At 39.0% G+C, this 24453-nt stretch overlaps 1 protein-coding gene across 1 annotated transcript in view; it reads right to left on the bottom strand.

Annotated features, from left to right (window-relative positions):
- Positions 1–347: 347 nt before the first annotated feature.
- SAMHD1 (SAM and HD domain containing deoxynucleoside triphosphate triphosphohydrolase 1) overlaps positions 348–24453 on the bottom strand; it is a 48130-nt gene continuing 24024 nt past the window's right edge. The window contains exons 7-16 of the mRNA XM_054573787.1: positions 22611–22766; positions 21500–21600; positions 20975–21083; positions 19820–19911; positions 18600–18715; positions 10177–10313; positions 9186–9281; positions 5894–5998; positions 5114–5251; positions 348–2396 (exon numbers count right to left, since the gene is read on the bottom strand). Coding sequence (XP_054429762.1) covers positions 2289–2396; positions 5114–5251; positions 5894–5998; positions 9186–9281; positions 10177–10313; positions 18600–18715; positions 19820–19911; positions 20975–21083; positions 21500–21600; positions 22611–22766 — 1158 coding nt within the window. The 3' untranslated portion in view covers positions 348–2288. The remainder of the gene's footprint in view (positions 2397–5113; positions 5252–5893; positions 5999–9185; positions 9282–10176; positions 10314–18599; positions 18716–19819; positions 19912–20974; positions 21084–21499; positions 21601–22610; positions 22767–24453) is intronic.

Genomic DNA, 24453 nt, shown 5'->3' with positions numbered 1-24453 from the left:
AACAGGAGCTCAGAAAACTAAGAAAAAATCCATATCTCCTCCCATGCTTGTACCTACCTCCTGCCAGAAGGGAAACATTCTTTATTATGCTATTTGCTTGCCATTATTGAATGAGAAAAACCAAATAACCTAGGCCCTGTTAATAAATACCATCTCCTCTCTTATAGACCCCACACAGCATGGAGGTACTAAGAACAATCTGAGTAGGTTCCCAGACCCATTCATTTCCTTTGCACAAAAGGGTCAAAACTAGGCACACAGTGTGAGAGAGTCATTAAGGAAGACACCTTTGGCATCAAGATGGAGATCCATTATGAAGCTTTATTACAGGTATTTCCCTCATCCAAATTAAGTAACCGGTCATTTCAAATCACAGTTCTGTTTACAATCTCAAGGCGATAACATACAGTTGCTCTAGAGACTAAGCTGTTAAAGTCTCCATTTTTATACAAACTGTGAAGATGTTTCTTAAGATAAATCTAACCTTGTAAATGACACAACGTTCTCATCATTAAAACAGTTGTAAGAAGCATAAAGTGCAGCTGCCTTATATGCAATAGATTCAAGTTGTTTTTCAACACAGTGATACAGTATCGGTACTACACAATCATAAAGTAAACCACAATGATTTAAAGGTAGGGGTTGCAAAAATAAAACAATCTTAGCAGAAAAACATTACATCATTACATTCTTAACCATGGATCTGGGTTAATGAAGTCTGAGGCCTAGAGTTCTCCCCACTGAATGTTTTAGAGGGATTTTGGCCAAAACAGATGTGACCCAGTACCACAGCTGACTTCCCTCCTCTGTGCTTCTCTGAGCCCACATGTGAATACATTCCCATCCACACGGCATCGCCATGGGAGTGAGAGAAGGGTTTTAGCTATTCTCCTATTAATTAGTATCAACTCTTGATTATCTATTAATGGATGGAGGAGGGGGTGGAGACAATACAGAATGGCAGACATTCCAAACACATTCACCTCCATGTCAACAGAGCAGAGTCTGCTTATACAGAGGGAGGCGGTTGCACTCTGGAGTGAGGATACTCTGTTGGCCTTGGGGTCTGAGTGCCTCCCTTCACCACTTACTCTTGCCCAGAGCCAGGGCTGGCTCCCTACTCCCCCTGCCACAGGGACCAGCAAAGCAGAGGAGGGCAGGAGCTCACACTCCCATTCCTCACTGCCTTGCATTTTCAGGGCCCTCTGGCCAACAATGGCTTTGGCTCTAACTCCAGACTTTGCTCTTGGCGAATTCTGTAGAACTGGAAATGTGTGTGTGGGGGCGGGGTAGGTGCTCAGCAAAGGAGCACTGCTCAGTTACAGTGGGGTCCACTCCACCGCTGCAGGTAAAGAAATCCACTTTACGGGGGGAACCTGGAATTCACTGGGTAATCACTCATCTCAGCACGGGCAGCTCAGTCTTTGCTCTGAAACCAGCACAAAGTCCCAGCTCTAAGCAGCCCGGAGGAGGGTTCCTGTGGCGGCCTCTGCTCAGCTCACAAGAGCTGTGCAGGGAGCAGGTTGGAGGGGAGCCTCCTTCTCCAGGCCCGGCAGTGAGTATTCAGGTGAGAAAGAACCTGCTTGGGCCTGGAGCCACAACCGACTCAGAGAACAGCCTGCTTTTAGGGGATGCCTCTGCCACTGAGGGTAAGGTCACTTAAAAGGTATTCATGTCCCAGTTCAGAGGCCAGAGCCCTCAGGTATTTTTAATAATTTAATGAGGTTTCTCACTAAAGAGTTGGAGCCCTCTCCTGGTTCTCACATCCTACCCCTTACCCTACTGTGGCTGAAGAGTGAGGGAAGGTGTCTTTACTAATGTTTTGATCACTTAATGCAAGCCGGCCTCAGGGTGGCACCTCCTTGGGGGCTAGGATTTTGTGTTTGGTTTTTAACCATCACTGTTCATGACAATCCCACCTTCAAATTCCAATGTGCACCCTTGTATCATTCCCCATTTTATTTTTTAAAAACCATCATGTCACAAAAGTTCAAAGTATACAAAAGAACTGTTATTCTAAAAAAATATACACTACTAAAAGAGAAAGGCTTTAGTTAATATTAAAAATAGAAAAGGTAATGCTTTTCATAGCATATACAGCAAGATTTGCCTAATACCTTTTTGTTTCTTTGAATAAAAATTGTGTAGCTTTATCATATGTGTACATTCAAAATATAAAATAAAAAGCACTAGTTGTCACTAAATTTGTATAACTCTATAATCAAATTCCCTCACTTAATTAATTGTGCTAGAGCAAGAGATTTTTGTAAACAAACGATTGCAGACATTCACATGGAGGCATCTAGAAAATTCAGCCTGGTTCGGGTTTTGTCTACTTTTTTAGGAGTCACCTGCGGGTAGTCATCTGGTTTTAAAGGTGTTATAATTTCACTGTCCTGTCAAGGAGAAAAAAAAAACAAACCGTAGCAACAGAGATAAGTCAGTTCTCATAATTTCAGTGAAAGTGCCGGGTACATAAATCGTCTCACAGATTGATTCCTTCCAGAACTATTTACTCTTGGGAAACTCCATATTATATGTGTCCTGTGCTTGGGTCAAATCAGAAACACCACAGTCCTAAGGAGATAAGAAGCAAAGGCCACCAGGCCTATTCTTTTCCAAGACGGCCAGGAGCAGCACACTGCCTGGGTCCACGGTCCTCTCCCTTCATGCACCTTCACAGAATGTAAACTGTCCTGTTCTTCCAGGAGAAAGAGGGACTTCACTGGACCCCTGCTTCTCCCTTGCCTGGTCCCCTAAACAACACACGGCCCTGGTCTATAAGATGGCAAAAAAAAGGGAAGGACAGTATGTACCTACAGAACTTGAACTTCTCTCTACAAAGCTATACCTCTGGCCTGTCAGTGTAGACCCCACGCAAGGTAAGAATGGCCTCAAAGTGAAGTGACACTATGACAAATTGTGCAGGAAGCAAGGCGTGTTAATAACTGACTCCACCCGAATCCATTCTTGAGTTTGTGAATGGATTCTTTCAGGTTCGATGAGGCCACAGGACCTCGGAGAGGCTGATGGCCCTGGGAGTGCGCCGGCTGCGGCTGAGCGCTGCGCCCCTCTGCCTGTTCACTCTCCGATCCCGTCACCTCTCCTCCGCTCGGCTCTGCGAGAGGAGCTGCTCTCATAAACTACAGTCCCCAGCTTGTGACCCGCTGGCTTCCAGTTAGGTTTGGCCAGTGGGAGGCACTAGTGGAAGGCTGGGAAATAGGAACTGGACATTCCCCTCCCCCTCTGGCACAGGCAGCAGGGGCTGTGACTCTTCAGTGTCTCTAGCTTCTGCAGGTGACCCCAGCACCTGGACTCCCGCCTCACACCTTAGAAGTGGTAGCCAGTTCCTGCTGTTGTCTCAAATGGCCCCTATTTACTTGTTTAGTTCTGCCAAAAAGTTTGTATATTGGCCCCTATGTTAAAATTTCTTCGTCTGAATTACATTGGATCTGCCTTGAGAGAATTATAGAAAGCAGCCATTCAATTGCCATGATAATCATATTTGGAAGATCTGCCTATCTCAAAGCTGACAGTATTTGTCTTCAGATCCGTCTCAATATCTACCAAATGTCCTTATTTCTAACCATTCTAGTTTCATTCTAGTTTCAACTTTGAGTTTATAAATGCAAACCTGAACATGTCAGTCTCCTGCTGAAAACACTTCAGTGGCTCCCACTGCTCATGGATGACAGGGTTTGGCCCGGGGCCCAAGAGCCCTCTCCTCAATGCGCCGTGTTCTCTCCCATCTTTGGGCCTCCCCTTCCCGTCTTCTCATCCATCCTTCAGGTCTCAGATCCTAAAGCCTCCTTTAAATAAGCTTTTCCAAACCAGCCAAGCCTGGCTTAAATGCTCCTCCTTTATATCCTCTAAGGCTCCGAACGTGCTGCCCCCCACCCCAAAGCATTAGCCACATCACTTGAACTGTGATTAATTTTGTGTCTGTTATCCCCAGCTGGAGTGAGACCTGTGGGAACTATGTCTGTTCTAGGTACTGTTCCATCGGCGGTACCTAACACAGGACCAGGCAAAAGTACTCATCCAATGAGTGAATGTATCTAGACTTAAGGTAGTTATTGCAACAATGGCTGAGCTTCAATAGCCTCTTGCCTCTCTGCTCCCAGTCTCTCCAGGTTCCAATCCATCTGCCGCTAGAGTTTTCTTCCTTAGTGAGTGATTTAGTTTCCTTAGGTGTTATGGTATTAAAGACAGAAGACATCCTTCCCTCCTTATTCCCATGGGTCTCACTCTAGTTGGACAAGACCCACAAAGAAGTAAATAACAGTGACAGCAGCATGGTAAGCCCTGAATACTCTTGATTCCCTCCCAACTGTACATAAGAAAAAAAGATCTTTCTTAGCTGATTATCCAAGATTCTCCATAATCTAGTCCACTCTCCTCTTGTAACTTCTCACTACTCAAAAGTAAGAATTTTCTACCCCAGCCAGCAGGTCTCTCCATGGTCCTCCCAGACACAGTCTGCTTGCTCCACTTCCATGCTTTTGTGTTGTTCCCATGGCCCAGTATGTCCACGGTTCATAAACACAATTGGCCGTCTAGATCGGGCAGGATCCTCCCTCCTTCAGGAGGCTTTTCTGTCTCTTCTCCCAACTCTGAATCCTGACAAGTCACCTGGACCACTCCGCCTGGCACCTGAGACAGAACTAATGTACTGAGCTACTCTTTCACGCCTCACCTTTCATTTTTGTTTCCTTTAGGGTCCAATTCATGGGGGGAAAAGGCAGCTATGATGTTGTGAGAGAGTGTCCTAGACTGGGAAGTAAAATGCTGTTTCCCACCTGCCTGTTAATTATCTGCATTCAGTCTACAAATCTTGAGTGGTCACTTCCTCTGTGCCAGGCATCTACTATGTGTGCATCAATGAAGGATAACTTTAACAACATTCTCTACAGGATTGGCAACCATGGCTTGGCTCCACTCCCTCTCCACTCTCTCACTCTTGAGAATTTAAACTGTCTACAAGTTTCAGTAAACTGAGTTTCAAATAAAATATAATTTAAGTGAGAACTTTTCAGAGGGATGCAAGGATCTCTTTTGGTTTTTACTTAAATAGTAAAAATTTTGCAAAGTAAGTTAATAAGAAGGCACCCACCTGTGGCACAGGGAAATTTCTGTTTTCGCACCAAGTTACAAAATGTTGTCGTGTAGCTTGCACACTCTTGTCATCCATCTTCTTACAATACACTCGAATTCGCTGTTCTGCAAATCTCTCTGGCAGAAGGCATGAAACCTTTTTAAAGAAGAAAAGATTCCACTGTCACTTTGAATTCACACATTAAAGAGAGATTAGTTGTTTCTAACTTCCATTCTTTCATTTGCAGGCCAGCACCCAATCCACTGAGCCACACCAGCCATTGAGTTCCATTCTTGATGTTATATTAAAAGCACCACATTGCTTTGTTATTTTATCCTAATTATAATCCAAAGAAAACAATTCATGGTAGTTTCCATATTGCAAAATGCCCTATAATTTGTGCGTTCAGTTAATAAAAAGCTAAAGGTTTACATTGTATAATTGTATGTAAACCACAGACTGTCATATAAAAGATAGGAAAATAAGCCCATTTAACCTACATGACTTCACCCATACAACATTCCCTTCCCAACAGATTAATAACCTGGCCCTTACACTAAAAACAATGCTTTTATTTAGGTTCAGCAAAGAGGAAAAACTGGCTGTTAAGGTGGTCTAGCTTATGTAAAATCAGGTATACTTGAATTTTAAAGGTAAGTTTATTCTTTTCTTCTTTTTTTTTTAACCATATGAATTGACTTTAGACCTCACCTGCATGTAAAATGCAAATATACTGTAAAGATTTTCCAAATGCCACTATAGTCCTTTTTTTCTGGTTTTTTAAACCTAAGTAGTTACCTGATTTTTAGTAATCTTTTTGGCTTCGCGGTAGTCAGTCTTAGAATAGAAGTGAACATGATCAATAGGATTCTTGTCTTTCATTCCATAATCCATGTTGATAACCTCAATAATAGCAAGAAATAAATGATCACTTACATATTTAATAACAATGAGAATTCAATTCTGGGCTGTAGGGATATCACAAGAAATAGAGCAGGGCTCTCTGAAGGTTCAGAAGAGCACTGGAAAATCTGCTTATAGTGGAATAAAAATGGTACGTAACCCATAGGGATTTGGTCTTGAAATATGGGTGGGGGAGGGGAATTTGCACTTTCAACATAAGTAGGGTATAAAGTCAACAACTACTACTAATAGACACCGTGGTAGGCACTAAAGATACAGTAAGGAAACCTGATAGGATCGCAGCTCTGCCACAGACCATATGACCTAGACTGAGGTTCAACAAACAATTGTCTGAGTAATTATTTAACCTCATTTGTTATAAGAGCTACCAAGATAAAGCAAGTGGTGCCATGAAAGTTTGTAACCAGGGAACCTAGTCGTCTGGAACTCTCGGGGATTGACCAATGAATTACTAAGTGAGCAGGAATTAACCAGGCCTAGGAAGGAAAGAAAAGAATTCCAGGCAGAAGAAACAGCTCCAGGGCAGAGCAGACAAAAACTGTCTGCTGGGTGTAGTAACACTGGAGTCATTGGTGATCTTGGTGAGAATAATTTTTGTGTAGTGATGGCAACAGAAAAAAGGTTCATAAGGAAATAAGAAATGAAAAAGACAACTCTTTAGAAGTTTGGTTGTTAAGAAGACAGGAGAGGCTTCCAGTCAAGGTGGCGGAGCAGGTAAATGCCGTGCTTGCCTCCTTCCACAACCACTTCAAAATTCCAACTAAACCCCAGAACCGCCTCTATGGAGAACTGCTTGAAGTTTAGCTGGACAGAAGTTCTAAAACTAAGAATATACAGAAGCAGCCAAATAGAGACTGTATTTTTTTAAAAAAATGAAAAAGAAATAATAATAATAAAGAAGACACAAGAGAGAGAAATATGGTACCCAGGAAAGGTTAAGGGAGGGGAGACAGCTATCGGGTAGTGCTTGTCATCTTCTTAACCTGATGAACGTCTGTTTAACTGCTGATGGGAAGGTCAGAGAGAGGAGACAATCAATTCCATAAGGTTCCACAGAAGTGCTGAGGTGAATGGCTCTATGGCTACAATACCGAATGTGGTAGCCACTAGCCACATATGGCTTTTTAAATTTCAAATTATTAACATCAAATACAATAAAAAATTTAGTTCTTCAGTTGCAGTAGCCACATTTCAAATGCTCAGTAACCATGTGTGGCTGGTGACTACCAAAATGGACAGTATAGATATGTACATATAGAACATTTCCATCAGAAAGTTCTGTTGGAGAGCCTTGGTCTAGATCACAAGTAGGATTACTTTTGATAAGAAGTGAGACATTCCCCCATTGTACCAGAGGAAGGCTGAGCACAGCTGCAGATGGAGGCAGGCTTACTTATTTGATAGTGTCAGTTGAGGGAGTTCCTACCTCATGACCTGTGTTTTATCTCTGAAGAGCGAGCCATGGTGGGGTTAGTCACTGAGGGTGAATACAGCTGGGGTTGGGGAGCAGTGCTGGAGGTCTGAGAGGAATGAGGATGGTTTGGAAGTCATTATGGAGACTGGAGAATTGCACTAAGCCTGCTAGGAAGATTCAGAGGGCCCAGCTAAGGCTGGCGACCATGAAATGTCAATCGGACTTATACTAAGTAGATGCAAAGACAGACAAGAGAATTGAGGTTAACAGCAGAAAATGACTGCATTAATGGAACACAGAATCTTAGTCAGGTTGGAGGAGAAATGAAAATAGAAAGTTATGGACAAGCTGGACATAAGGAGACAATCAACTGGAGGTACTGATGAGCTAAGAAGAAGCGTACAAGAGAGAGATTTGTGGACACAAAAGGAATGCTGAAATAGGTGATTTTTAGAGGGAGGGTATTTTTGAGTGTCGATAAGGTTCAGAGTGTAACATGCTGAGAGCTGGCTGAGGTCATTGAGGATAATGGCAGGAATTGGAGTAGACAGGAAGACTCTAAACTGCGCCAAAATCTTCAACAAGAGGGCAATAGATGGCTTGAGGATGTCAGTCTCAGAGGAGCAGGGATCTTGCATAGGGTCTTGATGTGGGAGGTGCTAGGGAACACAAGGACTGATGAACAGGAATCTGTCCTAACCCTGAGGAAAGTACTTTTCCTGAATGAGCTGCAGGGAAACCAGGTTCTCAGGGACAGCTAGGCTGCAACCCAGACAGAGAGCTAGTTAGTCAAGAGGCTGACGCAACAGTAGAGTTTGCTGATTACAAAGTGAAATGCGAAAGGGTTTCATGGATAGGTTTGGGAGAGCGAGAGACTGGAAATGAAGTAAGGGGCAAAAGCATAGTAATGCAGCAATGACAGTCCAGAAAAGAACAGATGATAAGAGGAGCTTATATTGTGAGAGACCCTATATCCATTACCAGGGGTGTCCAACCCGCGGTCCTTGGGCCGCATGAGGCCCAGATGACTATGAAGGCGGTCCAACACAAAATCGTAAATTTATTGAACACCTGCTTTTTGCCCATTAGTGTTTGTGTATTTAATGTGTGACCCAAAACAACTCTCTTCTTCTAGTGTGGCCCAGAGATACCGAAAGGTTGGACACCCCAGCTAGGCAACTGCACTTTGAGAGAAAAACCAAATGGGAGGTAGGGGAGTGAGTAGTAGTACTGCACCGTGTTGGGGGAGACGGAGTCCCCCAGTAATGCGCTGAGGGCAATGGCAGACACACGAGAGCCAGGAAAACATTATGAGGACTGAAGTCTTTCAGAGTCTCAGGAAGTCGGGATGTGAGATCCCTTTATTCTAGTGGAACCTCATGTAATGAAAGTGGAAACTGCGGCCTGATCTGCAAATCTGAGGCACTTTAATATGCAGCCAAGTGAACAGAGAGTGGGTCCAAGGGCAGTTCACCCATCATATCACTTGGCAAAGGATGGTTTCTGAGAGACTGCCCTTCACTCAAAGATGCATCAACAAGAAAATAACAAAAGAGAACCTTATGAAAAAAATATATAGGGAACAGAGTCCCAAGATTTCAAAGGAGTAGAACTCTGATTCTTTTCTTTCCTTCTATCTTTCTATATTTTCCAAATTTTCCATAATGAACACATACTTTTTTTATAATGGGGGAGGGAGATTTATTCTTTAAAAAATTCTTTACTTAGTATATTATCAGGTGATCTACTTACATCCACTATGATATCTTCGGCCTTCAGTTTAGTTCCAGGCTTTAAGTCCTTAGGTTTGGTATCAGCAACCTCTTTTGGAAGATTTTTATACTCTTCCTAGAAAAGATAAGACTCCTCAGGTTTGAACTCCAGTTCTCTACCATTAAGTAATTGTGCCATGAAGAGGTGTTCTCTCTCTGAAAATGGTACTTTAACCCCGTGTGACCAGTGGCTAGTGATTGGACAGCACAGTTCTACACTTTCCTTCTTTCAGTCACAATTTCCCGTCTCTAACTAAGCTAATAGAAAACAGTGTATTACAAAATGGTGCTATGCAAGGACCCTTTATGTTTAATTATCTACTAATTTGAGTCATGCAGGAAACATGAGAAATGTGCCTATACCATCCTTTAATCAAATCATAATAGAGTGATTTTCATAACAGGATTTCCACATTTTAAAAAATATGGCATTAAAAAAATAAAAAATGTGGCATTAGCCTATTAGTAAACAAGAGGAAATAAAGTATAACCCAAGGAAGCATTAAAAATAGGGTGTGGTTATCAGTTTGGCTCACGTTATTCATTTGCTGGTGAAGAGTGAATCTTCAACAAGCAGGAGAGGAAAACGGATATGTAAACTAAAAAAATATAAGCATTTGTCATCTGGGAGAACCTGATAAACTGTGAAAAAAAAGTTAGGTAGTAGCAGGTTCTTAAGGTTTCAATGAAGCCCATGCAAGTACCTCAATCTGAGAGTAAGTGTGACTTGGCTTTGAATCCTGGCCCACTACCTGTGCTTCCATGGGCATGTTATTTAATCACTTCCCAAGCCTCAGTTTCTTTCATCTACAAGACAGATCTAAGAACAGTGTATTAATGTAAAAGAGATTAAGTGAGAATAAATGTAAAGAGCTTAGAACAGAATCATGATATGGTGGCAGGTTAATGGTTTTCCTCAGGGAGGACAGAGGACCTTTCACTCATGGAAGATGCTTGACCACTTAACTTACCCTTTCAATTCTCTGGTTGGCTGGCTGAGTCTGACCCACGTACTTGTACAGATGACGGTGTTCAATTTTTTTTAAAATCTCTCGTGCTTCCTCCAATTGGGGATCAGTAGAGTATAAAATCTCCAGAAAAATGTTATCTGCCAATTTGATGAAATTTCAGTTATATTAAAATGGAAAAAATAAACACGATTTATAGACTCCTACCTTGCTGTACCTCTGCAGCGATTTCAAGCAGTTTACAAGTGTAGACACACTGTGATTATAACACTGTGAAAAGCAATTTTTCTAAGGACTGAAGTGATAAAGTCTTTGTAAAAATGTTTCAATCAATGTCTTGGATTTGCTTCAAGGTAATCTAGTGAGTGGGAAAGAGCGGATATGAAACAAGATTGAACCAGAGTTGATGATCTGAGGCTGGTTTATGGGTACGTAGGGGTATGTTAATTTTTGTTTTGTTTTGTTTTGTTTAAAAAGAATGATACTTAAGTAATTACAAAATTATACCTGATATCTGCTTCAAAATGGTCCAGTATTTGATCGGTGTGAGGGATGAAGCAAAATTCTTATGTGTTAATAACTGTTAAAGCTAAGTGATGTGAACTTTTTTTTTAAAAGTTGTATTTCATGATGACAGTAGAAGGTAGTTTCTTTTTCCTCCAATTTTTTATTTCAAAAAATTTCAAAATAGAATACCTTTCCCCTAAATTCAACAACTGTTAACATTTTCCCCTCATATTCATACTTTCTCCGTGTGGGTGCATGTGCGCAGAAGTTTTTCAAGGAAACATCTGAAAATTACAGACATCAAGACCCTTCACTCCCAAATATTTCAGCATGTATCTCCCAAGAACAAGAACATTCTTCTACATAACTATAATCATGCCAAAAAATTTAACACTGATATGTCAATATCACACATGTCCAAATTAGCTCAATTGTTCCAACAATTGAATTGATGGGTTTTTGTTGTTGGGAAGAGAAACCAATCAGTATCATGGATGACGTTAGTTGTTATGTTTTTTTAGTCTCTTTTAATCTAGAACTAGAATAATTCCTCTGGCTTCTTATTTTTCATGATGTGGACATTTTAGAAAAGTTCAGGCAATCATCCTGTAAAATGCCCCACACTTTGAACTTGTCCAGTTGTTTCTTTACCATTAGATTCATGTTAAGCCCTGTTGTCAGGAACACTGTATTGGGACTGTGCCGGGCTCAATGGATCACATCAGGTGTCACCTAGGAGCTTTGTTACCATTATTGGTTATGTTAAGCTCCATTCACTGACTAAGGCAATAATTTCCAGCTTCCTCTATTATAAATGTATTTTCTCTTTGTAATTAAATAATCTATAAGGTGATATTTGGGACTGTAAGATTTTTCTAGTAAGTTTTCAACCAATGAGCACTCATCAGCATTCCTTGACAGGATTCATTATTGCATTTAATGAAATGAGTTTTATTAAAATGTCTTTTCTTGACAAAATAAAATGTTAGCAACTTTATGTCATTCAACTCACTTGTGTGTATACATGTTTCCCTACTCAGTCTATGGTTAACATATTCCTCACCCTGTCCATTAATGCTTTCCACAAACATCTGTCCATCTTCAGCTTTCATTTATTCTTTAAAAAAAAATTATATTTGTTTATATTTAGAGAAAGGGGAAGGGAAGGATAAAGAGACGGAGAGGAACATCGATGTGCGAGAGAAACATTGATTGGTTGCTCCTTGCACACTCCCAGGCATGTGCTGGGAATGAAACTGGTAACCCTTTGGTTTGTGGGAGAACACCCAATCTACTGAGCCACACCAGTCAGGGCTTCCTTTACTCTTTATATACTATACCCATAGTTTCAAAAACAGAGCAATTTTAACTAAGACCACACTTTTCTAATCCTTGATTTTATCTACCTTATTCCCAACTGAATTAATAAAATGCTTTCCCATCACAGAATCTCACTTTTTTTATATAAATATTTTATTTATTTATTTTTAGAGAGTGGGGGAAGGGAGGGGAAAAGAGGATCAATGGGTGGTTGTCTCTTGGGCGCCCCCTACTGGGGACCTGGCCTGTAACCCAGGCATGGGCCTTGACTGGGAATTGGACCGGCCACCCTCTGGTTTGCAGGCCGGCACTCAGTCCACTGAGCCACACCAGCCAGGGCTAGAACCTCGCCTCTTAAAAACCTGAGGTTCATCTCAAAAGACATCTCACTGTGAAACTGTCCCCAGTCCACCCAAACCAGAGATGTAATTCCTCCTTCCTTTGATTACCGTGGAGCTCTACTGATACCTTATGCCTTTCATCTTATACCAGGTACAGGTTTTTTGGGGGACTTTATTTTCATTTTGGTTAGGTAAGTAGGTAGAAGAGGGATTAGTGAATCACAGGAAAAATGGATTTTTTTTTTATTTAAAAAATGTCAAATTTCTTCAAAGTGGCTGTACCATTTTCATACCCACCAGCCATATACAAGAGTTCTATTTGTTCCACATGATTTCAGAAAAGAGTTATGTAAAGAAAACTGCCTGCTTATTAAATTTCATGGCTAAGATATTACTCTGAAAGAGTGTAAACAGCCCTAGCTGGTGTGGTTCAGTGGATTGAGAACTGGCCTGCGAACCAAAGGGTCACTGGTTCGATTCCCAGTGTAGGGCACATGCCTGGGCTGCAGGCCAGGTGCCCAGCAGGTGGCGGGCAAAATGCAACCACACATTGATGTTTCCCTCCCTTCCTCTCTCTAAAAATAAATAAATAAAATCTTAAACAAACAAACAGTGTAAACAACATTCAACTTGGGAGTCAGAAGACTTGGTTTAACTTTGCTGTTTATTAGGTAAAAAATGCCTTTCCCTTATTGGGCCTTGGTCTCCTAATTTAGGAAGTTTTAGCTCTGGCTGGTGTAGCTTAGTGGATTGAGTGCTGGCCTGTGAACTGAAGGGTCACTGGTTCAGTTCCCAGTCAGGGTACATGTCCGGGATGTGGACCAGGTTCCTGGTGGGGGGTGCGCTAAATGCGACCTATCAATGTTTCTTTTGCACATTGATATTTCTGTTTCTCTTCTCCCATTTCCTGATTTCTGAAAATAAATAAATAAAATCTTAAACAAAAAAAGCACTTAGAAAAAAAGAAGTGTTAAGTAGATGATCTCTAAGTTCCTTTTAAATTTAACATTCTATAATTCCAATTTAATTTAAGAGATGTTGGGGTGGGGAGCTTGCAGAAGAAGGGAGAAAAGGGGAAGGTCCACCTAAAAGGGGAAGGTCCACCTACTGCTTAGGAATATTGAGGGATCAAGGCCAAGGTGAGAAAATGGTTCCCTAAGACAGTGGGTTAACATATGCAATGCTTAAGATGCCACATCCAGATAAGCTGAATATTTACCAGAAATAAGAATTCAGGAAGTAGAGAACAGATAAACAAACTGTGCCATATTCATATGATGGGCTATTACTCAGCAAATAAAAATAAATACAGTATGAATCTTAAACAGATAATGCTGAGTGAAAAAGCTTTACATAGAAGAGTAAACACCATACGATTCCATTTACAGGAAAGTCTAGAAAAGACAGTGATTGCTTCCAGGGGTGAAGTAGTGCAGGAATTGGCTAAGAAGGGGCATGAGGTAACTTTCTAAGGAGAAAATAGTGTTCTGTGTCCTGCATTTCTCAAAATGCAATAAACGTACACTTAAGATTTATATATTAATATAAATTACATGTAAATTTTAAATCAAAAGGAAAAACCCGTAATTAGTGGATTTTAATCAGTGTGCTAAAGGATTAAAGTGTACTCATAGCAGCAATTTACTTTAAAATTAAGATAAATTAATAGATGGATAAAGAAATGAGTGGCCAAGATGGAGGCGTAGACATATTTTGCCTCCTCACACAACCAAAAGAAAGACAACAATTTTAAAAACAACAAAAAAAAACTAGATCTGCTAGAAAATTGAACTGTATGGAAGTCCGACAACCAAGGAGCTAAAGGGGAACCATTCATCCAGACTGGTAGGAGGGGCGGAGATGTGCAGCTGGGGCAGAGAGGACACGTGGCAAGGCAACAGCTAGAGGACAGGGCGGCCCCACATGTGCATACAGATAAACCAGGGGAAACAGCATGGGAGTGAGACAAACCCTGCAAACCAGGGTTCCAGTGGGGTAGAAGAAAGCCTCAAAACCTCTGGCTGTAAAAAGCTGTGGGGGTTACGGCAGGCGGGAGAAATTCACAGCCTCCCAGGAGACTGCTGGAGAGACGCACAGGGTCCTAGAACTTACACAAACCCCTGCATCTGGGAATCAGCAACAGAAGGGCCCAATTTGCTTGTGGCTAATGGGGGAGGTGACCGAAAGCTGGCTGAGAGTCAAGGAAGCAGCATTGTTCCCTCTCCGACTCCTCCCCCACACAAACGTCACAACCCAGCGACCTGGGTTGCCCCGCCCTGACAAATACCTAAGGCTCCACCCTTTCCAACTAACAGGTGTGCCGAGACACAGAACTAAGAGATGAACAGATAGCCAACCTATCAGAGGCACAGTTCAAAACACTGGTAATCTGGATGCTCACAGAAATGGCTGAGTATGGTTGCAAAATGGAAGAAAAAGTGAAGACTATGCACAGTGAAATAAAGGAAAATATACAGGGAATCAACAGTAAAGGGAAGGAAACCGGGACTTAAATCAACCATTTGGAGCAGACGGAAGAGATAAACATTCAACCAAAACACAATGAAGACACAAGAATTCAAAAAAATGAGGAGAGGCTTAGGAACCTCTGGGAGAGTTTTTAAAGTTCCAGCATCCAAATCATAGGGGTGCCAGAAAGAGAAGAGGAAGAGGAAGAAATTTAAAACTTATCTGAAAAAATAATGAAGGAAAACTTCCCCAATCTGGTGAAGGAAACAGACTTCCAGGAGATCCAGGAAGCTCAGAGAGTCCCAAGGAAGTTGGACCCAAGGAAGCACAAACCAAGGCACAACATAATTAAGTTACCCAAGATTAAAGATAAGGAGAGAATCTTAAAAGCAGCAAGAGAAAAGGAGACAGTTACATACAAAGAGGTGCCCATAAGACTATCAGCTGATTTCTCAAAAGAAACCTTGCAGGCAAGAAGGGGCTGGCAAGAAGTATTCAAAGTCATTAAAGGCAAGGACCTATACCCAAGATTACTCTACCTAGCAAAGCTATCATTTAGAATGGAAGGGCAGATAAAGTGCTTCCCAGATAAGGTGAAGTTAAAGGAATTCATCATTACAAAGCCCATATTATATGAAATGTAAAAGGGACTTCTCTAAGAAAAAGAAGTTAAAAAACTATGAACAGTAAAATGACAACAAACTCACAACTATCAACAACTCAACCGAAAAACAAAAACAAAAACAAACTAAGCAAACAGCTAGAACAGGAACAGAATCACAGAAATGGAGATCAAAGGGAAGGGAGCAGGGTGAGAATGGTAAAGGAAACAAGAAGCATAACTAGTAGGTATGAAATAGACAGGGGGAGGTAAAGAACAGTAGAGGTAATGGAGAAACAGAAGAACTTATATGTACGATCCATGGACATGAAGTAAGGGGGGGCGGGATGCTGGCGGGGGGCAGTGCAGGTGCAGGGGAATAAAAGGGAGAAAAAAATGGGACAACTGTAATACCATAATCAATAACATATATATAAAAAAACTTGAAAAATACAAAAGAAATGATAAATGGTAAAGTAAGTTCAGTAAATGCTAGATTTATGTGGTGAGTATACAGGCATTTACTATAAAATGTGGAAAATCATTCTAAAAAATTAAAAAATAAGTAGAGATTTTAAAATAAACAGACAGTGAGTTGCCTTTTGGAAAATAAGGGAAGGTAATGAAAGCTCACATGGTCCTGTTCCTTCAAGATCACACAGATAAGTACAATATGAGTTATATGACTGCCAGGAATAAAATGCAAGAATAATGAGAGTATCCCTGTCTCAAACGATGAAAGTGGGAAAGGTCTTCTGTTTGTTCTCCTAATCTCTTGTGACCTAATCTTTTGTCTGAGATTCTTGACATTGCTACATTATAGTCAGTGGACTCTTCTCACTGAACAGGTTTAAAAGCCAGTTTGCAAGTTACAGAACTCTGATGGTAAGCAACAGCTATGTATAGTCATGCACAGTAAGACCTCATTACAATGTGTATTTTATGGATCATCAGATAACTCAAAAGTCTGTAAAATCCAGAATTCTTTCTACCAAAAGATAGGTTAAGTATAATAAAATGTTATAGAATAAATTGTATACACTTCCGATGAAGACTGAGGATGACTTTAAAAAATAATTTTTAAAAAATCCTTACCCAGAGACATGTGTATTGGTTTTAGAGAGAGATGAAAGGAGACAAGAGAGAGGAACGCTGATGTGAGAGAAACACATCAACTGGTTGACTCCTGTTATGTGCCTCGACTGGGGATAGGCCCTGCACCCTAGGTATGTGCCCTGACCAGGAATTGAACCCATAGCCTTTTGGTGTACGGGCATGATGCCCCAACCAACTGAGCCATCTGGCCAAGGCAAGATGACGTCTTAAAACAATGCATCACCTACTTCATTTTGAACAAAAGTTAAAAATAAATCTTCCCAGCTTGCTCAAATTGTTTTACAACCTCTTCTTCTATTCCTATTAACATAACAAAGGAAAACTAGTTTATTTACTATGTTATTAAAACAAAACACAGAAACAATTTAGATATATAAGGTCCATTACAAATAACACCTCTTTTTTATTACAAAATCATAAGCATGTAATTCTGTATAATATCATACTCAATCATACCACATAACATTTCAGGTGAAATGTTCAAATTAAAACTATAAGTTATTACATACATATTATTACCAATCACATTCAAGCAGGTGTTACTTCTGCCGGACCCTGTATATTGTCCTCTGTGAGTAACTCGGCCCTCAATCCAACCCAGATTAATTAACAATCAAGAAGCAAACTCACTTGTCACATTATAAACCTTAAATATTGATATAGAGTGTTCTTAATGTAAAAATATATTTAATATGTGGAATGACTATTTCACTCCTAATTTTTGGTTTAGTTATGACTGGAAAAGAACTAAAAAGTTATAAGTGTAGGCCCTGGCTGGGTAGCTCAGTTGGCTAGAGTGCCATCCTGATACACCAAGGTTTTGAGTTCGATCTCTGGTCAGGGCACACACAGGAAGCAACCAATGAATGCATAAATAAGTGGAACAAAAAAATCGATGTTTCTCTCTCCCCCTTCCTCTCTCTAAAATAAATAAATGAATGAATGAATGAATGAATCTATTTTATAAAAGAAGCTACAAGTATAAAAGGGACTCAGTATAAATGGCCTACATGTATATTTTTAAAGAACATATACTTTTAAAAATTCAGACTTTTTTCTATATTATGTTTCTTTTGATTACATTTATTGAAATGTATGGTAAGCCTGTCAATTCAATATTAAAATTTGGGGCTTATTTTTGTATGTTCCACCCCGCCCCAACCCCTTACCATTTTATTTTCTTAGTAATTTGTGTTTATCGTATTTTACAAAAATATCACTCTGTGACGGGGTGGAAGAATGTTGGTTCGTCACAGACAGCTTGAGAGAGGCCAGTTTAGGTTTCACTCCGGCAGCGCGCTGCGGACAGAATCTAGCAGAGCCGGAGCAGCAGTAGCACCCCAGACGGGGAGCTAATGTAGAGTGATCTTGGCTGTGTGTCTTAAGCGGCTCAGCCTCTGTTCTTTTTGGCTCATTTTCAGAACCTCCAGCCACCCACTGATTCTGTAAGCTATGTGATTGCTATCTCATTTTATTTTTAAACAGAGTCAGTTTCATGATTTGCAACTCAGAGCTCCCGGCTGGCATATACTTTTTGGTCTGCTTCCTCTGCTTTACTGATTTTTATCTCCCAGTCTACACTTTCCATATCAAAGAACCAGCTGTGACATCTTCACCTTTCTTCCTTCCTGCCCTCGCTGCAGATTTTGTTTCTGCTGAAGTGTGCAGAAATGTGCCTGGTATTCTTTGTTTTGCAAAAACAACAACAACAAAATATATTAAAGGGGTGAATGAGTACAGCTACATTATAAGTTAAATAATCATAAATATTGAGTACTTATGGGCTATGTACTATGCTAGGTGCTCTGCCTCAGTTAAGCATCACAATAAAAGTATATGTTAGGTATCATTACTCCAATTTTATAGATGAGGAAAGTATGGCTCAGAGAAGTGAAATAACTTTATCAAGTTTATCTTGTTAGTACAAACAGAGATAAAGCTCAAATCCAAAAGTGTAAAATTACTTCAGAGGCTAAATCCATTGGAATGTTTGAAAAATAACCCATCTGCAATCAAGGGATACCTTACACTTTATCTGAGAAGGAACGTCTATGTTGCCTTCTAGTTCTTACCTGTTAGCTTAGTGAAGGCTTCCATGTCATCAATTGCTGTGGAAATGTGGTATTTTTTTCCTTCAGCGCCTGTAATCTCTATGTAAGGGTCTGCTTTCAGGAGAGCATCTGTAATCCTAAAGACCATTCAATAAAAATTTATGCTTATGAGAAAATTTAAATATATAACTTAGGCCTTGCTTAAAGTTGAGAAAATCTTCTCAGTTTAAGGAAATAAAATCTTGAGACACGATGTTCTAGAGGCACCTGTTACTCAATCATACAAAGTAAGTGCATGGTGATTTGTGGGCACCATGTTTACTGTGTTCCGGGCATGACGGCCAGGCTTCATAACCACTGACTTATTTAATCTTTCCAATAGTAAGATAGATAGCCTTAATTTTATAGGCACAGAAATTAAGTAAATTTTTATTTCACCAAGTTAGGAAGAAGCAGTACCAGGCTTTGAACCTTGATTTCTCTAACGGTCCAAATTAAAAACAAACTAACAAAACAAAAACAACAACAAAAATCTCCTACACTGAAGTAACTACCATACAAATAGGAGAATGTATTCTAACTAGTCTGCTCATGACAAAAGATGGGGAAAGAATAGAAAAAGAAGATCAATTTCTTCAACACAAACACGAACAATGAAAGGTTTATACTAAGTCAGTTTAAAGGCATTTTAGAGACATGGTGTTTACTGGACTCACACCCAACTTTTGGTAACTCCTCATGGGGTCTTTTAGTCATTAGAGATTAGGCTGTGCTTTTCTGCAATGGAACAGGGAGAAATGAAAATCCTGTTGGTTTTACTATCTGCTATTAATTTTGATAAATAATTGACAGGGTACAGACGGAAATTAATCTTAATTCTTAAAATTAAATGTTTGTCATTAATTTCAGAACGTCAATCATCCACATCCGTTCTAGCACCTTGATGACTGCTATCTGGTGCAAAAGTGACAGCCTGTGCAGAGGTCCTAAGTGGTCTCTGCGTTAATTCTTCATGTCTGGCCTCAGCCAACTTTCTGAGCTTCATCTATCCCCTCTAATCCATTCTCCAACTCTTCCTCCAACTAAATTAATTTTACTTTATGCTAGTTTTGTTTCATTTAAGGGAACAGTTTAAGATTTACTCATGTAAAATTCACTTGAATTAATCTAGAAATCTCAACATGATACTCTAGAGCAAAGCATCATAGAAATTTTTGTAGGGAAATAATCAAATTTCTTACATTGTATCAATGATGTTGCTAACTTTGTGTTGATAAGCTCTACGGTGTAAAGAGTTGCGCGTATGGAACATGTCATACAGATTCCCAACCTCCTGCAGGAAAATATGAAATAAATATTAATGTAGGATCACGTTATGTTACCCCTGTTAGTAGACAAGTATATAAAACAAGAAAAAGGGATGGTGGCAGATATAAAGGCTACTTCATTAAAATCCCTGAGACCACTAAAAAAATGGCAAGGCAGATTAGTAAAATTATTCATTGGTTTGCAACTTTCATTCTTAGGAAACCAAAATTTATTGCATGTTTTAATTCTGTGGCACGTTCTGTTTTAGGCATCTTACATATAGTATATTTTTTAATTTTCCCAGTAACTCTAGAAATTAGGTATTATTATTCTTATATTCTTCCTTCTCAAAAGAAAGACTTGTTTTTTAAATCCTCACCCAAGAATATGTTTATTGATTTTTTTTTTTTGAAAGACAGAGGGAAAGAGGGAGGGAGGGAGGGAGGAAGGAAGGAGGGAGGAGAGAGTGAGAGAGATCAATCAGTTGTCTTCCGTATGTGCCCTGACCAGGGATTAGATCTACAACCTTTTGGCTCAGAGGATGATGCCCCGCCCAGCCAGGGCTGAAAAGAAAGACTTTTATAATACAATATTATACTACTCTTTAGTTACATGACTCAAATCTAACAGGCACCTAATGATACTATTATTTTAACTATATGAAAAACTAACATAGTAATTAAGGATGAGACTTGAGCCAAATTTTCTGATTTGAAATTATAGTTCTGCCATTTATTAATTGTATGTCTTTTCTGTTCTTCAATTTGCTCATCTATTAAGTGGGATAATAATAGTATCTATCTCATAGGGTTGTGAGGATTGAGTTAATTCATCCAAAGCACTTATAACAGTGCCTAGTACAACACTTAATAAATGTCTATTATAATTTTATTATTATTATTTAACAATATCGTACAAGTGAAAAGAGCCTTAGGATACTTATAAATTCTCAGCATGAAGTAAACAGATTGACAATTTACTGGATACTGATTTTTTCTAAATTATTGAATGATTATTTCTAGATTTCAAACTAGAAATAACCATTCCAGTTAGGTTGTTCCATTGTTGTTCCTCTGGACATACCTTACCTTATCTCTAGTACAAATACACATCATATCTTCTACTTTACAGACACGGACAAACTTAAGACAGCGCCTATAATCAAAATTATTTTGAATTCCAAGATGATGGCAGTCCCTAGAAAGATTCCAAAGCAGACAGACAAAATTTTTCAACAAGGTAACTGTACCTTAAATATTAATACTAAATTTATACAAGCATTTATTTTTTAATTCTTATTTTTTAAAGATTTTATTTATTTATTTTTAGAGAGGGGAGGGGAGGGAGAAGGAAAGGTAGAGAAACATCAATATGTGGTTGCATTTCGCGCACCCCTTGCTGGGGACCTGGGTGGCCCGCAACCCAGGCATGTGCCCTACACTGGGAATCAAACCAGCAGCCCTTTAGTTCACAGGTCGGTGCTCAGTCCACTGAGCCACCCCAGCCAGGGCAATAAGCATTTATTTTTATTGTATTTATTTGTTTGCTTAAATAAAAATTGTACAACGTGTACAAAGATTTTAACCAACTTTTCTGAATTGTTCAGTGCATACCTGGCAAGATAGTCCCATTTGTCCACATCAATGCCATTTCTTTTATTGGCCACTATCTCATAAAGGAAGCCTTTCTCTTTAGGACGTCCTTTGTATGGCCACTAGAAAACAAGAAAACCCATTAAAAGTTTTAGGATAAGAACCAAATCTACTTACAGACAAAGCAACTGTATTAATTTGAAAATGATAAGCAGACACTTGAATGGGAATGTGAGATAATTTAGAAGGCTCTTTTCATTTAATTTCTAAATTAGTAGAAAAGGGAAAAGAAATGCTAAGGTATATTACATCCTGTTAATACTAAACCTTTTTAATATTTCGTGGACTGAAAGGTACTAACTCTACTACACTTCCCATAACCAATAAGCTCTATTTTCTTGCTTTAAATGTTTTTTTGTTTTTTTTAAATGTTTTATTTATTCATTCTTTAGACAGAGGGGAAGGAAGGGAGAAAGAGAGAGAAACATCAACGTGTGGTTGCCTCTCACGTGCCTAAAAGTTTTTAAAAATATAAGAGCCAATTATAAACTAGTAAGAAGGCTCCTTATGTGCTAATGTTTGAATTCATACATGGAAATAATATTCTCTTTCAAAGTAGCTACACATCTACCCTAAATGATACGCACCATTCAAAGACATTTTGGAGCTCCATTTTTTTCAGATAGGACATGTGCTACAAAATCTACCTCTTTATCTTACAAGTAGATTTTTACACACACACACACGCGCACACGCACGCGCGCGCGCGCGCACTGTGGAAAACACTTAGAACAAATTCAACTTTTAATTCCTCTCAATCATTTCAACTTTTTTCTGGATCTTAATATATCTAAATATCTTAAATGTTAGTTTTCATGGATAAACAAGATATACACTCTTACAATTTCCAAACAAAGTTACTTTAGGCTTCTATATAAAATACTGCGTACATATTCATTATAAAATATTTACATATGTATTTTAATTTATATGTGTATTTCTATTTTTTCCACGTCTTAATTCAGTCCTTCTAAAATAGCAAACTCTTTCTCTTCAAATAGCTCTGAAGGAGTCAAGAAAAGGTTAGATGAAAAGCCTAGGTCACTTCAAATGAAGCTGTACACAAACTTACCAGTGAAGGTTTCAGTGGTGACTCAGGTGGTCCTATAATTTGTTCCTTGATAAAGCAAATATCTTCTTCAGGGATGAGACCATACTTTTCCATGACAGGTCTGAGATCATTAGAATTAATAAGGTGCTCAAACATATTAACTGAGCCCTCTTCATGCTAGGAAAAATCAGCATAATATGGTCTGTTATAAACTCTAATCCATTAGGGACCCCAGATTATTCAAATTACTTCTGATTCCAGGTAATTCAAAGATAAGGTCCTACTGAATGTTAATCATCTAGTTTCCAACTGCAGTCTTGCAGATATTTCTAAAAATCTATAAATTTGTCTGTATTTTACTGGTCTATAAACTTTTTACAAGCCATGTTCATCATTACTTCATTAATATATTTAATGAGCTATAGTCATTTACAGCACAGAAGTACTTCACAGTACAGTACAGAAGAATATTACTAGGTCATAGTGGTGGAATCCCATTTTCACAAAAATTGCCATAAAATTCAGTTCTATTATTTAATCAGCCTTGAAACCCAAAATTAGAAGTTTTGTTTGTATTTTCCTCTAGTGGTGAAATGAAGTAACTGCAAATTTGCGGGTAAAAACGACAGTATAGCTCTTAAGTCAAGACTGGGTGGGAATCTGAAACGGCCCTCATTTCTGTTTCTGTTTACTCATTCATACTCACTGTAAAGACATCACCCTGTCACAGGTCTTACCAAAAACTGACATAAGGATAAAAACAAAAACCGGAATGGTCCTACAACTATATTTTAAAAATTGCATCTAGATAACATTAGTTATAAAGAAGAAAAACAGTAAGTTCATACTGGAAAAATTTAGCAGACATTGCATTACTCAAGTGATCAAAGTTAACACTACCAGCAATGGCTACACAGATTTTATGTGCCTCTGATGTGACACATTAAGAAAGACACAATGTGGCATTCTGCCAAAAAAGGCAGCCTTCCCACTGTGAAGAAACATCAGATAAACTCAAATTGAGGGACATTCCACATAACTCACCTGTACTCTTCAAAAAATGGCAATGTCATGAAATATAAAAACTAAAGAGAATGGCAACGAAGTGCAATGTATGTATGGATTGGGGAAAAAAAGGTTTTTTCCTCTTTTTCTATATGGACATTTGGTGAAATTTGATAGAAAGTCTAAATTAGATAATTGTATTGCATCAACAGTAGTAGACTGATTTTGATAATTATACTGAGGTTAAGTAAGAGAATGTTCTTGTGTTTAGGAAATACCCACTGAAGTATTTAGGAATGAGGGGGTATGTCTAGAGTTTACTTTCAAATATTTCAGAAAATAATTTATATATACAGAAAATTTAAGTTCCACATGGATAGCACATACAATAACAGCTAAGATTATAAGCAATGTAGAAGTATAATAAAAGACGTATAACTTTGTGGAGAAAATTCTAAAATTTATAATAGAAGCACAAAGCAAATCAAAACCACAATGAAATACCACCTCACAACTGTCAAAATGGGTATATCAAAAAAAAAGGAAAAAGAAATAACAAGTATTAGTGAAGATGTGGAGAAAAGGGAACCCTATGCACTGTCAGCGGGAATGTAAATTGGTGCAGCATCTATGGAAAACAATGTGAAGATTCCCTAAAAAATAAAATATACAAATACCATACAATCCAGCAATTTCACTTCTGGGTATTTATCCAGTGAAAACCAAAACACTGCTTTGAAAAGATATATGTTCCCCTATGCTCACTGTAGCATTATTTACAACAGCCACGATATGATAGCAACCTACATGCCCATCAATAGGTGAATGGATAAAGATGTGGTTTATATATACAATGGAA

Source organism: Pteronotus mesoamericanus, unplaced genomic scaffold (assembly GCF_021234165.1).
Source record: "Pteronotus mesoamericanus isolate MK-2021 breed Mesoamerican mustached bat unplaced genomic scaffold, CSHL_Meso_final contig_25, whole genome shotgun sequence".
NCBI classification, from domain to species: Eukaryota; Metazoa; Chordata; class Mammalia; order Chiroptera; family Mormoopidae; genus Pteronotus; species Pteronotus mesoamericanus.
The sequence above is the reverse complement of the archived record's forward strand: the minus strand, read 5'-3'. Positions and strand labels throughout refer to the sequence as shown.